Source organism: Thermobia domestica, chromosome 18 (assembly GCF_964235325.1).
Source record: "Thermobia domestica chromosome 18, izTheDome1.hap1.1, whole genome shotgun sequence".
Lineage (NCBI taxonomy): Eukaryota > Metazoa > Arthropoda > Insecta > Zygentoma > Lepismatidae > Thermobia > Thermobia domestica.
In genome coordinates, this window is record NC_137471.1 from 168,425,291 (window position 1) to 168,440,695 (window position 15,405).

At 34.2% G+C, this 15,405-nt stretch overlaps 1 protein-coding gene across 1 annotated transcript in view; it reads right to left on the reverse strand.

Annotated features, from left to right (window-relative positions):
• Positions 1–608: 608 nt before the first annotated feature.
• The window catches only part of LOC145676200 (uncharacterized), a 28,462-nt gene continuing 13,665 nt past the window's right edge, over positions 609–15,405 (reverse strand). The window contains exon 2 of the mRNA XM_081747117.1: positions 609–2,343. Coding sequence (XP_081603243.1) covers positions 1,344–2,343 — 1,000 coding nt within the window. The 3' untranslated portion in view covers positions 609–1,343. The remainder of the gene's footprint in view (positions 2,344–15,405) is intronic.

The following is a 15,405-nucleotide window of genomic DNA, read 5'->3' on the forward strand; positions in this document are numbered from 1 at the left end:
AATAAAAGAAAAGAAAATTTTAAGTGGTTGCATTGAAGGCTGCAATTATTCGTAAGTATAGTGTCTTTTAAATGCTTGGTTTATATTAGGATAGCCTATAGACTATTAAGAAAGACAATGTAGTAACCCAGTTTGCTTTTTTTCAATTGTGTTTATATTCTGCATACAAGAATCCTTTCATGTTGTTTCTGAAATAGTCTATTGCTTTTTCTTGGTCGCAGTTTCAACCATAACTGTTACATTTCTCTTTCGTTACCTGATTTTTACATACAGAATTAGTAAACATGAGAAACATTCATTTACGTTAGGGAATAAATCGAGATAAAGTTAGTGCGTGTAACGATCCATTTCTTCGTGGTGGTTAGAATCTCGAAGTATGATTTCGTCACAAGGAAAGAAGAAAAAAGTAAAAAAAAAATAAATAAATAAAAAATAAGGAATATTCATGTATTGTAATTGTTAATTATGTAACTGTTATCAAAATAACTACTATTATTTAACCAGTGTTTACTGTTACAAAGGAGAGTTGGGGTAATATGGAATACAATGTTTGTTTCGCTTGTAACTCAGTTAAGAATTGCACACTGAAACAAAAAGGAAAACAAATATACGCCTCACATATTTGATTTTATTTATGCTTATGTTGATAAAGACGTTTCGGTACAGGGGTGGGAAAAACTTATAATTTGTAGAGAAACCACTTTGGATGGTAATATGGAATACAAATGAGGTATAGAAAATAAATTAGTTTTCTGTTTTCTTTATCATGCAATGAATAGAGTGAGAATAAATGAAAATTCTGAATGCCCAGCCACAACTGAATGCGATTAGTTGTAAAAGTCAAAATATAATACTGTGCTTCAGTATCGGCACAGTCATTGTGTCCTCAGATTAAGCATGATGAACGCTGGACAGAAGATTGCCTTTTGTATGATCAGAAACTTTGCTGGTTTTTCACGAATATGCATTAACATGTGCTCGACAGATTTAAACTTTGACCGAATAACACACACATCATTTGTGAGGTTTTTGACCTGTATGTACTAATATTACAGTTGCCAAGTGTTTCTTTCGGTCAAAATTCTTTCTACACCCCTCACAACTGTGACGTGTTTCATCCGTCTCTCTGAAATGTAAGTGTACTAAATATCTTTCCATATACATGGCTCGTGTAACGTCAACATCCGTATGCACATTAATGTTTTCTCAAATCTGAACTTTTGCTAAATCTCTTTCAACACTTCTCCCATATCTGAGATTTCTCATATATATGTCTTAGCAAATGCATTATCGAAGAGCTTTCTTATAAATCCCTTTTCACACCTGTCGCGAGTGTGAAGTCTTCACTCGTGTGTTAACAAGTGCCTTACCAAATTGCTTTTTTTGTTAAATTCCTTTCCACACCTCTCGCAAGTGTGAGGCTTTTTATTTGAATGTGTTAACAAGTGCCTTACTAAATAAATTTTACTTTTAAACCTCTTACCACACCCTTCGCAAATGTGAGGTTTATCACTCATATGCGTTAACAAGTGCTTTAGCAAATATTCCTTTCGGTAAAATCCCTTTCCACACCCCTCGCAGGTGTGAGGTTTTTCACCCGTATGTGTTAACATGTGCCTTACCAAATTGCTTTTTAAGTTAAATCCGTTTCCACACCTTCCACAAGTGTAAGGCTTTTCGCCAGTACATGTTAGCAAGTGATTTGCCAAATCGCTCTCTTGGTAAAATCCTTTACCACACATATTGCAAGAGTGAGGCTTTTCAACCGTATGAATTAACAAGTGAGACACCAAATATTCCTTTCGGTAAAATCCCTTTCCACACCCCTCGCAAGTGTAAGGTTTTTCACCCGTATGTGTTAACATGTGCCTTACTAAATTGCACTTTTGATTAAATCCCCGTCCACACCTCTCGCAGCTGTGAGGATTTTCAACCGTATGTGTTAACAAGTGAGTTAACAAATTGCTCATATGTTTAAATCCCTTTCCACACCTCTCACACATGTGAGGATTTTCACCCGTATGTGTTAACAAGTGAGTTACCAAATTGCTCTTTCGGTAAAATTCCTTTCCACATCTCTCGCAAGCGTGAGATTTTTCACCCGTATGTATTAACATGTGCCTTATCAAATCGCTCTTATATTTAAATTCCTTTTCACACATCTCGCAACTGTGAGGTTTTCCACCCGTATGTAAATTGTTGTGTTTCCTCAAATCTAAACGTGTGCTAAATCCGTTATCACACACATGGTATGTGTGTGATTTCTCACCTGTGTTTGCTGACATGAGTCTTGTCAAACCTGGTCTTTTAGTTCTCTTTCGTGCAATAGAAGTATTCGCTTTTCTGGAAAAGAATATATATATATATTTATGGAACCTACAGCAAGTTCAATAAAGAAGCAATGGAAATCTAAATAACTTGTATGAAACAGACATTATACCCTTCATGTAGAATACAGCAACGATGACAAGACACTACTTTTCTATTGTATTTGTTATTGAACCATGATTCTAAATATTCTATGCTCCCAGGCAAACGTACGTTATATTACGTGATAATCTGAAATCTGATATAATTGGGATATTACTTGAAATTTAACAGATAAATAATTAATTATCCATGTGTGTGCGAAAGTAAGAATCAAAACCGAAGACTTAATTATTTACAACAAATATGAATTTTTGACAGTAATTTACGCTGTATAATTTTACCAGCAAATGCTAACAGTGAAGAAAATAGAATACAGCCTTCACTATTAAGCATTACTATACATTCGGTAATATACTTGCCACAATCATTTTCTGATCCACTTTCATGGGAAGCTTTTACGCACTACGCACTTATAATAATTAACCTACCAAATCTCCAAGACAGCTTTTAGCTTCATAAAAAAATTTCCGATCTTCATGAGTATTACTGACGCACATCGTGTGAGCCATCTTTCTTAGACATTTCGATTTTATTTGTGTAATATTGTGATCTTTTCGTACTGTTAAGTATCTAGTATGCTTAAAGCGAAGTAAATTTTCTTTTATTTCACTCGGCGCTAGGTAACTAACTAAATGGTTTATGAAAAATATGTCTTCCCTTCTTCGTGTTGTTAACTATCTATATAACATGGTAAACCTGACTTGTTATCCATGACTGAAGGCGAGATAGGTGGAATAATCATGCTTTTCTCACCGTAGACTTCCATGCGAATTGTTTAGGGTTAAGAAGATACGTCGTGAACCTTGTGAAAAGACAATTACTCCTTCCAACTCGATTGCAAGTATCTTTGGCAACTCGTATTTTGAAAATACAAACGTAGCTGCGTAATAGTCTTACTCTAATACCTACTCTAATACGGAAACCCATGACATACCAGTAATCGTCGTCATAGAGTAGAAGGATCTGCAGAGTAAGAGCTCCGTATTATATTTGTGTTTGAGTGGAATTCCTGAGTTTTGATAGTTGTTGAAGATAGTGAGGTGAACCTGTAGTGTTACCGGTAATAATAACAGTTCTTGGTGTCAATATAGAGTTGGTGGTTGATCATTAGAATGAAAACTTGCTGACTTTAGATTGTAAACAAACATTCTGTTGAGGCGGATTGCTTGGCGCTGGAAGCCTGGCTAGGGAAGTGGAGTGTGCTTGTAAGTGAACAAGAGTTTTAATAATAAATTACATTTATTTATTTTCAATATTAGCAACACCTGTGCAGTGCGGTATATATATATCTTCATTACTACTCAATAAGTAGGAGAAAAGTCACATTTGAGGCAGTGTTCTGTTTCCTTTTGCATTAAGACAGTGTTTTGTTCCAGTAAGCAAGGTGCCAGTTCCTAGAAGTCAAGTCAATCACTACGTTTTTGTCCGCCATTTTGAATCCTGAGTTCTGCTTTAAATACAGCTATAATGTCATCCTGTACGAGGTGTAATTCGAGAAGTAGTCGTTATGATGATGCATTAAGACTCAAATAAGACTTCTAATAAATTGTTTCACTTATCATGCTATATATTTCGGTGGAAATGTATATTGATATGAAACAAACAGGTAATATAAGAAAATGGATTTGTAATGAGTGTAAACGTTGTTATGTAAGCGAAATTTCTATGAGAACTGAAGCAATATCCACGAGTACTATAGAACGGGTGTTAATGATTCTACTACTTGTAAGTCATTTGGTAATCCTATTAATATTACAGATATAGGATCAAAGCGTAAAGAGTTGTGTGTTCAGATTGCTTAACTAACAACAAATGTCCAATTCATGTCCAATCAATATGATGAGTTACTTAAAAAAGTTTGATGTAGAGATTAGGGAGAAAGTCATACGGGATAAAGAAATATCGAAATTAAAAGCGGAAAATGTAGAGTTGAAAACTCAACTAAAACATCAGCCTATAGTATTGAATGATATTAACTAATACGGGCGTAACAAAATCATAGAATTTAATGGAATCCAAAGAGCGTGTTGCTGAGAATTGATATAGATCTACATGAATATGTTCTATTGAAATTTCATGAACTGTAGATATAATGGTTTTAGACAAGAACTGCGAAGCTGAAGTTGGAGAAGCAATAGACAAAATGAAATGTACAAGATCGTTTGGCTATGATAGTATACCGTCCTATATTTTTAAGGGTTGTAAAGAATGTTATTAAACCATTGACTTATTTGTTTAACTTGTCTTTTCTGAATGTAAATTTCCTGCGAAATTTAAAATATCGCCGGTTTGCCTAGTTCGTAAGGTTAGTCCGGTAAGATTAATACAAGATCACAGACTAATAAATCTAGTATCATCTCCTGCTAAAGTATTCGAAGCAATCATTTATAAACATATGTTTAATCATGTATCTACGAATTTATCGGATTCTCAATATGGCTTCAGACGCAAAGATCAACTATTTCAAATTTGGTGATTATAAATCAAATAATTAATGATTCTTTAAATAAAAGGTCTCAAGGAGATGTAGTATATACATATTTTAAACGTGTTTTTGATTTGGTTAATCATGGGGTACTTAGTAAACTGAGGACGTTTGGTATATCGCAACAACTGGTCAAATTGTTTCATTCATATTTGATGCATTCTGGGGTACCCCAAGAATCAAATTTGGGTACTTTACTTTTCATTATTATGACAAATGATCTACCCAAAATGTTTCATTATAGTTCATGCTTAATATCTGCAGATGATACCAAATTATACAAAGAAATCCGCACGAAAAGTAATTGTATTAAATTACAAACAGATGTTAATAGGCTTAATGAGTGGTGTAATAGAAATAAATTTCAGTTGAATATTTCAAAATGTTATGTAATGACTTTTACTCTTAATAAACACGCACAATATTTGAATTTACTATTAGAAATCAGACGTTAGAAAGAAAGGAAATTATAGAAGGTTTACGTGTTTGGTTAGATATTAATTTGAAATTTAAACATCATATAAATATAATAACTAACCAAGCTTTTAAAATATTGGGTTCTATTAAGAGATCAATTCGTTATTTTAAAAATTAAGGGACTATTTTATTGTTGTATAATGCATTTGTTCGATCGAAACTAGAATATGAATCTATTGTTTGGGATCCATTTTATCAGTGTAGAAAAAAAGCAAATAGAGAAAGTTCAAAATAAGTTTTTGAGATATACTGCGTATAAAATATATGGTATTCAAACTCGTTATGTTCCTTACGGTGAACTTTTAAAAAATTCAAATTATTTTCACTTGAAAATAGGAGATTTATACAGCGAGCACTATATCTTAAAAAAATAATCGATAACAAGAAAGATAACGTATCTTATTAAGTAGACTAGCATTTTATTGTCCTCGGCAAAATCTGAGAGGTAGACATGCTTTTTATATGCCTGAAAACAGAATAAATGTGAACAGGAAATCACCATTGTGTAAATTTTGAGATGCAGGTAGCAAAATTGAGCCTATGGGATTGGATTTATTTCAGTATGAATTTAATACCTTTAAGCGAAAGTATTTTCAGTTACTAAATGATAAATTGTAGAATATTTTTGTACAGCATATGTAAAGAGAAAAAAAGATTTATAGCAATATTTCGTGTTACAAATGTTACTTTCCATATTTGGAGTTAGGTTGCATATTCTTTTTAATGATGAATAAACTTTGTACTTTGTAATTGCCTTTGGGTGTAAAGTACAAATAAATTATTATTATTATTATTAATATTACACTCATAGTCATTATTAGATCAAAAACTATTATCAAACTAAATATTATACATCCCAAGCACGTTACTCTTACAACGTGACAACACTCATATTAATATTTTGAACTTCAGAAACCTAGAAACGTCGGTGACACACATACAAATAAGTTTATTGGACGGGAGGAAAGTATATGAAATAAGTAGTCATGCGTCGAGGAATATATCATTACATACCGAAGAAACTATCAGACACATGGCAAACCAACTCACGACCTTACGCATGTAAGTAAGGCACTTTCACACTGGACTAATACCCTTCGCTTATATTTTTAAGCTAGTTATTACAGGGATAAAAGCGGACAAAATATTCCATACATATGAAATATGGAAACAAAAGTGCTTAAGAAACTCACCGACCACAAAGATCAAGTTAAATGAGATAGAAAATGTAGAAAATATTTAATTTGCCTTTATGAACAAGTGATTTGCTGTTAGCAAAGCATGTGAGATATGCAAGGTAAATGTAGGAATGGTAAGGACATGAAGTGGTGAAAACATATTTTTTTTTTTCAACCATGAACCAAATTACAGCATAGTTTAAGTGCTATGATAGTAGTCAAGGTCAGGATAAAGGGTTCAGTTAGTGGCAGTGAAGGACAAAGGGTGGACGCCTGCCACATATCAGATACATTGTACAATTTTCTAATCTATGACTAAAAGTATCAACCTAGCGGTACGACTTACAGGTACCAATACCAAAGTTAAACAAATGCATATCCTTACAAAGAGTGAAACAAATATTTGGAAACGCAAAATTTTAGAATATCTAACGACTGGTTGCAGTACAGTAATAGGATCAAATACAGGACATGAGTCTTGGATGCTGAATACTTAACAAAAAGCCATTATTCTTTCTGTTCAATGGAAATAAATGTTAAAAGATCGTTAATTTGAAGTAGTTCCAACTTGAATAGAGCGTAAAGAAGGATATAGAAGCTATCCCTGAGACGCTAAACTAATTGCATGAAGCTCTCCACATCTTCCACAGTTCTTTCTATCAAATTCTGATACCAAAAGTACTAAAAAGACTCAATCATTTCCGTTTTCAATACAGCAATGACAGTTGTAGTCTTATATATATGATTCGGAAGATAAATCCATTCAAGTTCTATTTACCGGTATCTTCCACCATTTGCGTTGTATGGTGATAAAATTTGAAAACGAAAATATAGAACTTGAACTACTTTCGTTTCAAGGAAAAGGTTAACGTAAGAGAGGGAAAGCATCGTTGGCAAACAAAATCAATTAAAAAGACGCATTTCGAGATATTTTATTGTCATATCGATATGATTTTTCAATAGTCGTGTTAGCTTATGTTGAGACGACGAATCGTTTATAAAACACCTTCTCCCTATCTGTTAAAATGTTTAAAATTTTTTGATAAATGTTGAAACTGGAAACAACTACATTTGTCTACTTCCGGTTTGAAAAGAGCTTGAAGAAGAAAGACGGAACGTTTCCTTGGAAAGATCTCTCGATTGCAAAAAACATATATCTTACCATTTTCGCTCTACGGAAACCAGTATTGAAACTGAAATTGTAAATATGGACCACTACTGGTTTTGATATAATGCTGTCAGTAGTCACAATATGTTGCCTTGACACGCTAATCGTTTGCAGAACACGCTTCTTGCTATTACCGTCTATGTTCTGTGGTGATAAACGTTAAAACCGTAAATGTGTAATTCTACCCTCTTCCACTTTGGATTCAGTTTCAATGGAGGAAATGAACAGATTCTTTGCCGAATCGATTCCACGAAACGTTGCCTCGATAACTTTTACTCCTTTTACTCCACAGAGATAATTAATGAAATTTCCTGTAATAGTAAATTTCAATCACTATTACTGTGTTCAAGAGCTATGGTCGGTGATGTGTTTCCTTCAGACTCTCAATCGGTTCCAGAAATGCATTTATAGCTACGTATAACTGATTCCCTTCTATGCTGACAAATATTAAAACCAGTAATGACAAATGTTTAATGTTTCCGGTTTTATTAGGAATTATCGGAAAATGTGAACCTTTTCTCAGGACACTGAATTGATTTGAAAAACCACATGTGGACATTTCGTGCCTAAAGGAGTATGTATTGAAACAAGATTAAATTTGAACCAGTTTCGTTTTTGGTAAAGTGTGGGAATAGTCATGTTATGTTCTTTTGACGCTGAATGGTTTATCGAAAAAACGGCTTTTTGTTCTTGTTTCCGTTCTACTGCGATAAATGTTCAAACAGAAAATGGATAATTATACCGTTCGAAATGACTCGTAAATATTTCTGATATGAATAAAATTTCATTGCAAAAGATAGAACATGCGCTTGAGAATCCTTATCGATTGTAAAAATCCGCTTCCTGATAATTTCACCATTTATGTTTTGCGAGAATCAATATTGAAACCGAAAGTATTAGTAAATTTGAAATAATTCTGATACCGATAGACTATTGTGGACACTAGGTCGGTATGTTCTCTTGAGACGTTGAATTCTTAGCACTAAACCGTTTCTCGCTATCTGTTACTACTTTACTTTTGTGGCGTAAAACCTTGGGATTGGTATTGAGACTGGTCGTAATTGTTAATTTCAACACCAGGTGATTTTGGCCGAGTGTTGTAGATAGCTATGATATGTCCCCTATAGACACTGAGTCCTTTCCTTTCCAGACAATCGCCTTTCATATCTGTTAGCATTTCGTTTTCTGAAATAAAGGTTTACATTAAAATGGAAACTTCGAACAGCTTTCGGTTTGAGTACAGGGTTAACGGATGAAATGGAAACACCCTGAGACGTTGAAATACTTACAAGAAACCACATCTTGAAAGCTTTTACCGTTTTTGCTCAAAGGAAGTCAGTTTTGAAACGGAAAATAATAGCAAATTTAAACTACTTCCGATTTCAGTAGCGTATTTTGGACAGTCATAATCTTGCCATAAGAGACTGAATAATTGTCAAAAAAAAAAAAAAAAAAAAAAAACGATTGTCGGTCTTTGTTACCGTTTCTCTTCAATGAAATTAAACGTTGAAAGCGAAACTGAAACCGGAAGTAATACTAAATTTGAACCACTTCCGGTTTTGTTAGACTTTTTAATACTCATGTTGCGTTTACATGCTAAATCGTTTGGAAACACCAATTTCTCGCTATATTAATATTTTCTTCCTATGGCGATGAACGTCGAAATTATAAATGGGGAATTTTAACCCATGCACAAAGAAGTTTCAATAGAGAATTAAAAGAGACGGAACCTAATCTTTGGGCGCTGGAAAGATAGAAAATATCAGTTATCGATATTTCTTACGATTTTTGCTTTCATAAATGTTGACACAAGGACGGAAGCACAAAGCCGATCTACAAGACTTTCTCTAAATGCATAGCATAGGTTAAAGCTCTAAAAATATGTCTCTGGTTTCATAAACATTATGAACAATGATACCAAAGACTTTTGTGAATAGTTAAAAAATTAGCTGTATTATTAAGCCAAATTCGAAACCAGGTGTGGTATATTTTAACACTATATGCAGTGTAAACAATTTTTGAGAGTTCAGTTAAAACCAGTATAATTTTTAACACAAAATTTGCATTCTTATATCGGCATAAGGATAAATAGGTCATTTCTAACACAACCGCTGACAAAATATGAGTGGCTGATGCCACCGGCACTGGCAGTGAGTAAGAGGGTTAGTTGGCTGGTAGAATATTGCAGTAAATGCGTGTGACACAAAAAAAGAAATACTTGTGAAGAACGAGCTATGACGTCCTTTTGTATTTTGTGATAACCTAACCATATCTAACCTGACCAACCCGTAGTCACTAAATATGCAAGAAATAGAGTATTATTAAAATATATGAACAGACAAAATTGCATTATGAAAGAAAGAAATGAAAATGTAAACATACATAACCGAAGCTATATATTTTGAAACAAAAGGTTGCTCTTCCCGTGTCACAAACCCACGCCTCTTTATTCCATATGGCAAAGCGCTAACCATCAAGTCACCGAGTCAAATTTCAAAATATTAGTTTGTCCATTGTATTTTCATTACCCAACGGGAAATCCAGAAACACAATTAATAACAAAATGAACATACAGAACTGTATTTTAGAAGAAAGAAAACTCGTATTAATCAAGATTTGAACCCAGGCTGTTCCATTAAACATACCTATCTTACTGTCTGATTCAAGTCAGAGCAATGAAAACCGCGTTTTCAAAGCTTTATTTCTACTCCACGTTACGCAACAACGCTTAGATTACAGATGCGACCACCTCCTTCAGGAACAAGTAATCGTTTTGTAGATTTACGAAATGGCTATTTTAAATTCGTTTAAACTGAAATATATATTACTGCAACAGCAAGTTCTCCAGACTATGGAGTAACTTTTGCTTGGTCTTGGTCTACAGATCAAATGCCTTGTATGCATTTAGGAGAGGTTTAGTCATACGTATCTCAATCTTCAAATGGAATTGGGGAAAACTGGTTAACAGGTACAAGTTTAATGGCTGATTTAACAACACGCTTGTTACCGTCTATGTAGCTAAGTGGACAGGGTGATAACCTCTCATTCAAAGGATTCTTCTCGATTCCCTACCAGGATTTACAATTATTTTTACAAGGAACTCGGCATTGTAAATTGTATTCGCTATTCCTAATGAAACAGATTAATCCCACAAAAGGAAGAAATTGAAAGGTAGAGACAGAGGGGGCATGGGAGAAAAGGCAGACGTTTATCCTTAAGTGTCAAAATTTGTTCCCATGTTTTCCGCTTTTCCTTTTCTTTTCCCCTCTTGTTTCGCCCTTTTCACACTTTCTGTTTCTGCATATGATTTCTGATTTATTTGCATTATTTCTTATCTTGTATAACTCAAATTGAATGGATTTTTTTCCTATCTTCTGGTGGTTCCCTAATGTTGCTTGTACACAGTCAACGAAAGCTTGAATAAGGGTATTCTATACCTCAAATTTAGACTTTGAAACGAATATTGTTCCAGACAGTTGAACAAGAGATAAACTTGAAACGTAATGGATATTATTTTATATGTTTGTTAATAGGCGGCACTCTAAAACACGTGTTCGAAACTATGAGAACAAGATAAAGCGAAACTGCGTAATGAATTACTTCAGACCTCTGCATGAATAGCTATAATATTAGCATTTCTTCACTAACTTTTTGCAGGTGTTTGGAATTTAATAGATTATATTAAATCATTTAAAAAACTGGTTAATTGATTTTTTGCAACGCCATCGAACTCTCACGTAATATTTTGTCCCTTTTACATTACATACGAGTTAGGATAGCTAACGTTAAAAGAGTCAAGTGCTGCTTAGGTATAAAATCGTTCCCTGTTATAAATATTTTTAAAATCTCATTCTTCGTAAGTCGCACAGATGACTGAATCACACTCAAGAAAAGAGATTGAATGGTTTCACATGGTTAAGCGTATCATGAGGCAATGACTGCCTTTTGATGTTATATATGCTATGTCATCGAAGACTGTATAAAAAAAGGCTGGAAACATAGGAAAAGAACGAAGCAACGGTAATATTTCGTTCTAGCTACTGGGTTTACTGCTCATATCTGCATCAGACTTTCTTCACAGATCTAACGCAAATTTGTTACTAGTTAAGAATGCCATATCTGGCTTAAATGACAATCTAAACAAAACAACAAACAGGGTCAAAATACTCCCGCATTATTGTAAGGATTTAAAAGTAGCAACAGTATTTTAAAGAAAACATAATCTACATAGATTTTCTGTGAATATTTTAGTGCTTAAAGGAACATTAAAAGCCATTTAAAATAAGCTTTTGTAGTGATAGAATCCAAGATGTGAATAACTTGTGAAACATAAAGAAAACTGGTGCATGTGCTTCTAATAGGAGCATTACTTTATTTTTTTAGATGGAAAGTTAACCCTCAGGTGAGAATAAAATTGCTGCATGTAAACTTTCTAATGTGTTAAATCTGAAAAATGATGTTGAAGTAAAACTGTATAGATATTATTTTCTTCGTGCGACGTGGATTTACAGAATTTTGAAAAATACTATTCAATAAATTGGTGGCAATTTGCAATCCCATAGCTGCAAACTATGAAAATCAGCATCCCAAGCAGACTCTTTTACAACATTACGAGTTAACACTCAAATTGTAGCTTGAGAAAAATATTAATAATTATGAAAATAGTAGTGCGTTTCTGTTAGATTTTTGTTTTGTTATAGAATGGAGGGTTCGTTTGAGTTAATTGTGAGAATCAGAAAACAACAGCTGAACGAAAAACTAGAAGAAATTCTATTGAAGCATTTAATAATAGACATATTAATTAAAGACATTCAACAAAATAAAGAAGAACAAATCTCCGTTCAAAATGTAAAATACAAGTGCACCGTGGAATGAAACTAAAATGTAATGATAATGTACAACCCAATTGCAAGAAAATCGCACCCTTCAATAGACAAAAACCAACAGTGCCCTTCATTTAGTGCATAACAGTGTCAACGAACCAGTAACGCAAAATTCGAGAATGTTTCTTGGAAACGCTTGCCAGGAAAGAAAAAATGTAAATGTAAAACACAACAGCAATTATGAAATGCAGGATAGAACGGATAAGAGAAAGATTGAAATAAGTAGAAGGAAACCACGACCTAGTCTGAAGTAGCAAATTTTCATTCGTAACGTAAATATCACACCGTATCAAAAGGTAGGTTCACCAGAAGACATCGGAACTCAAAATAGATTTGAAGTGCTTGAAGATGAAATGTTAAAAGAACCTGTTAAAACTATTTCGTCCAAGGACCAGAAAGTTACTCCGAACCTTTTTCAAGACGGTGAAATCCCTAAAAAGTAGAGAACAATTTCGGAAGTAAATACGGCTACGCAATTCGACAGAAGAAATAGGAATGCTACACGGGAGACCGCTAATACACAGGGAAGTGAAAGCAAGAGGCTACTAATATGACCAGAGATCGTAGGTTAAATACATTTATGAATAATAAAAAAATAAGGTAGGTGTATTTAAATTACTTAAGTCAGTTGCTCGATTTCAGCAAGTGTTGAAGGACTGTATATAAGAAACTGAAAAACTCACGAAAGAGGATTATGTGCTAATAATCATTCGAACTAAAGGTGTATCTAAAAACGAAGTAAACAGTGTAATAACAGCATATGAAACAGTATTAGGTAATGTAAGTAATACTACCGTTCTGGTATGTACAGTCCTTCACCTGTACGACTTAATTGATAAATCTTGCGTAAATTTAGAAAGAAAACGAATCAATAAATTTTGAAATTGTGTAATAAATACAATCCTGTCCATTTTATTCATCTCAGGATTTTTAAACAAAAAAAAAAATACTCAAGTAGTTTACATTTAAATCAGAGCGAAAGTTTTCATTGTAGACAAGGTAAATGAACTAAAAAGAAACCCGCCAAGTGTAAAATGAGTTAGTAAGATATAGTACACAAATGGGTAAACATCTTTACCTCGCAAATAGCCTACTAAGAATAATAATGTAACGCCGAAATTGCACGCCGGTAAAAGTAGTACCTTGAGTTATAAATGCACTTAAGTTCTATAACGTAAGTTTCAGTTTAGTAATGGGAATGGTTTCCATAAGGAGAACAGTAAGAATAATCAAACGTTATTACTAGTAAAAAAAAAAAAAGAAAAAGATCCTAGACAATCTGGGGTATGCGCCAATAACATTAGTAAATCGTAATACTGAAAAGACAGATATGCAGAGGTGCATTAAATACTTTTATTTCCGCACCGTTAGTTAGGAAGAGGGACCAATACTCCTTTCCTTCCTCGCTCTCCACACCTTACGTGCATGGACTATTATTTCTGGGGTCGACTCAAGGAGCTTGTTTACAAGAATAGACAAACTACACCAGAAGTTATGAGGCAACGGAAAATGAGGACATTTCGAAGCATAGGAGAGGCAGCTTGAAGCTGTGGGCTATAATTATTATCACAGTCTGGACCGTTGTCTTGCTAGACATGGACGACAATTTCGGTGAAACGTGATGTAAAACGTGCTGTGTGAAGTGCACATCTGTTACATAACGGACGGCAGCCGTCCCCAAGGTAAATATGATGTATCCTTTGTACGTTATTCGATGGTAAATTATTTCTTTGAACAACGTTAGACGTTTCAATATAATATGCTTACCTGTCCACCATAACGCTTCCATTTCCATACTGTGTATGTTACCTGTGTTGACTACGAGACGAGACAAAACAACACTTTTCAGTAGTGTCACGAAAGAAGACTGAACCGTCTCTGTAGTATTGTGTCCGGGAAACGTATATTACCAAGGAAATATAGCTGTTCAAAATGTTCACGGTCTTCTCTCCAGCACAACCAAACAACTGCTAATTTCGAGGTGGACCCTACCTGGATATCTAGAACTGGTTATCGTGATATGTTGTACTTCTGAAATAATGAGACACTTGTTTTTCAGTTTTTACGTCTGGCTGCCCGTTTCAGATTTATAGGGGTGTCCATATTGTTTTCTATGCTACTTTTGATGACATTTTGACCCGCCGCCATGTTGCATACGGTGATCGTAGAGAATCGAGACTTGTTGTAACTTCTATCTTTTTACAAGTGCTTTCAAGCGATATACCATTTGATACCTCTTTCCATTTGAAAATTTTGAGTTGGACCCCGTCTGGGACCCTGGGACGAAACTTTTTACTTTGACGTGTTGTCCTTTGAACATCATGTGACACTTGTTTTTCAATTTTTACGTCTGGCTGCCCGTTTCAGATTTATAGGGGTGGCCATATTGCTTTCAATGCAAATTTTGATGACATTGTGACCCGTCGCCATTTTGCACAGGATGATCGTAAAGAATCGGGAATTGTTGTAGCTTCTTTCTTTTTGCAATAGCTTTAAAGCGATATACCACTTGCCACCTCTTTCCATTTGACAATTTTGAGTTGGATCCTGTCTGGGACCCTGGGACGAAACTTTTTACTTCGCTCTGTTGTCCTTTGCAACTAGTGGGATACGTGTTTTTCAGTTTGTACATATATCAGATCCTCTTTCGATTTAAAGTCCTGGTAAGGACTAACGGATTCACCCAATATATAGTAATGGTCCCCACATCACGACAGACGCACGTGTTTACTCAACACGTGTTATTGTTTATAAGCAACCTAGGAGACAAAAAACCGACATGAG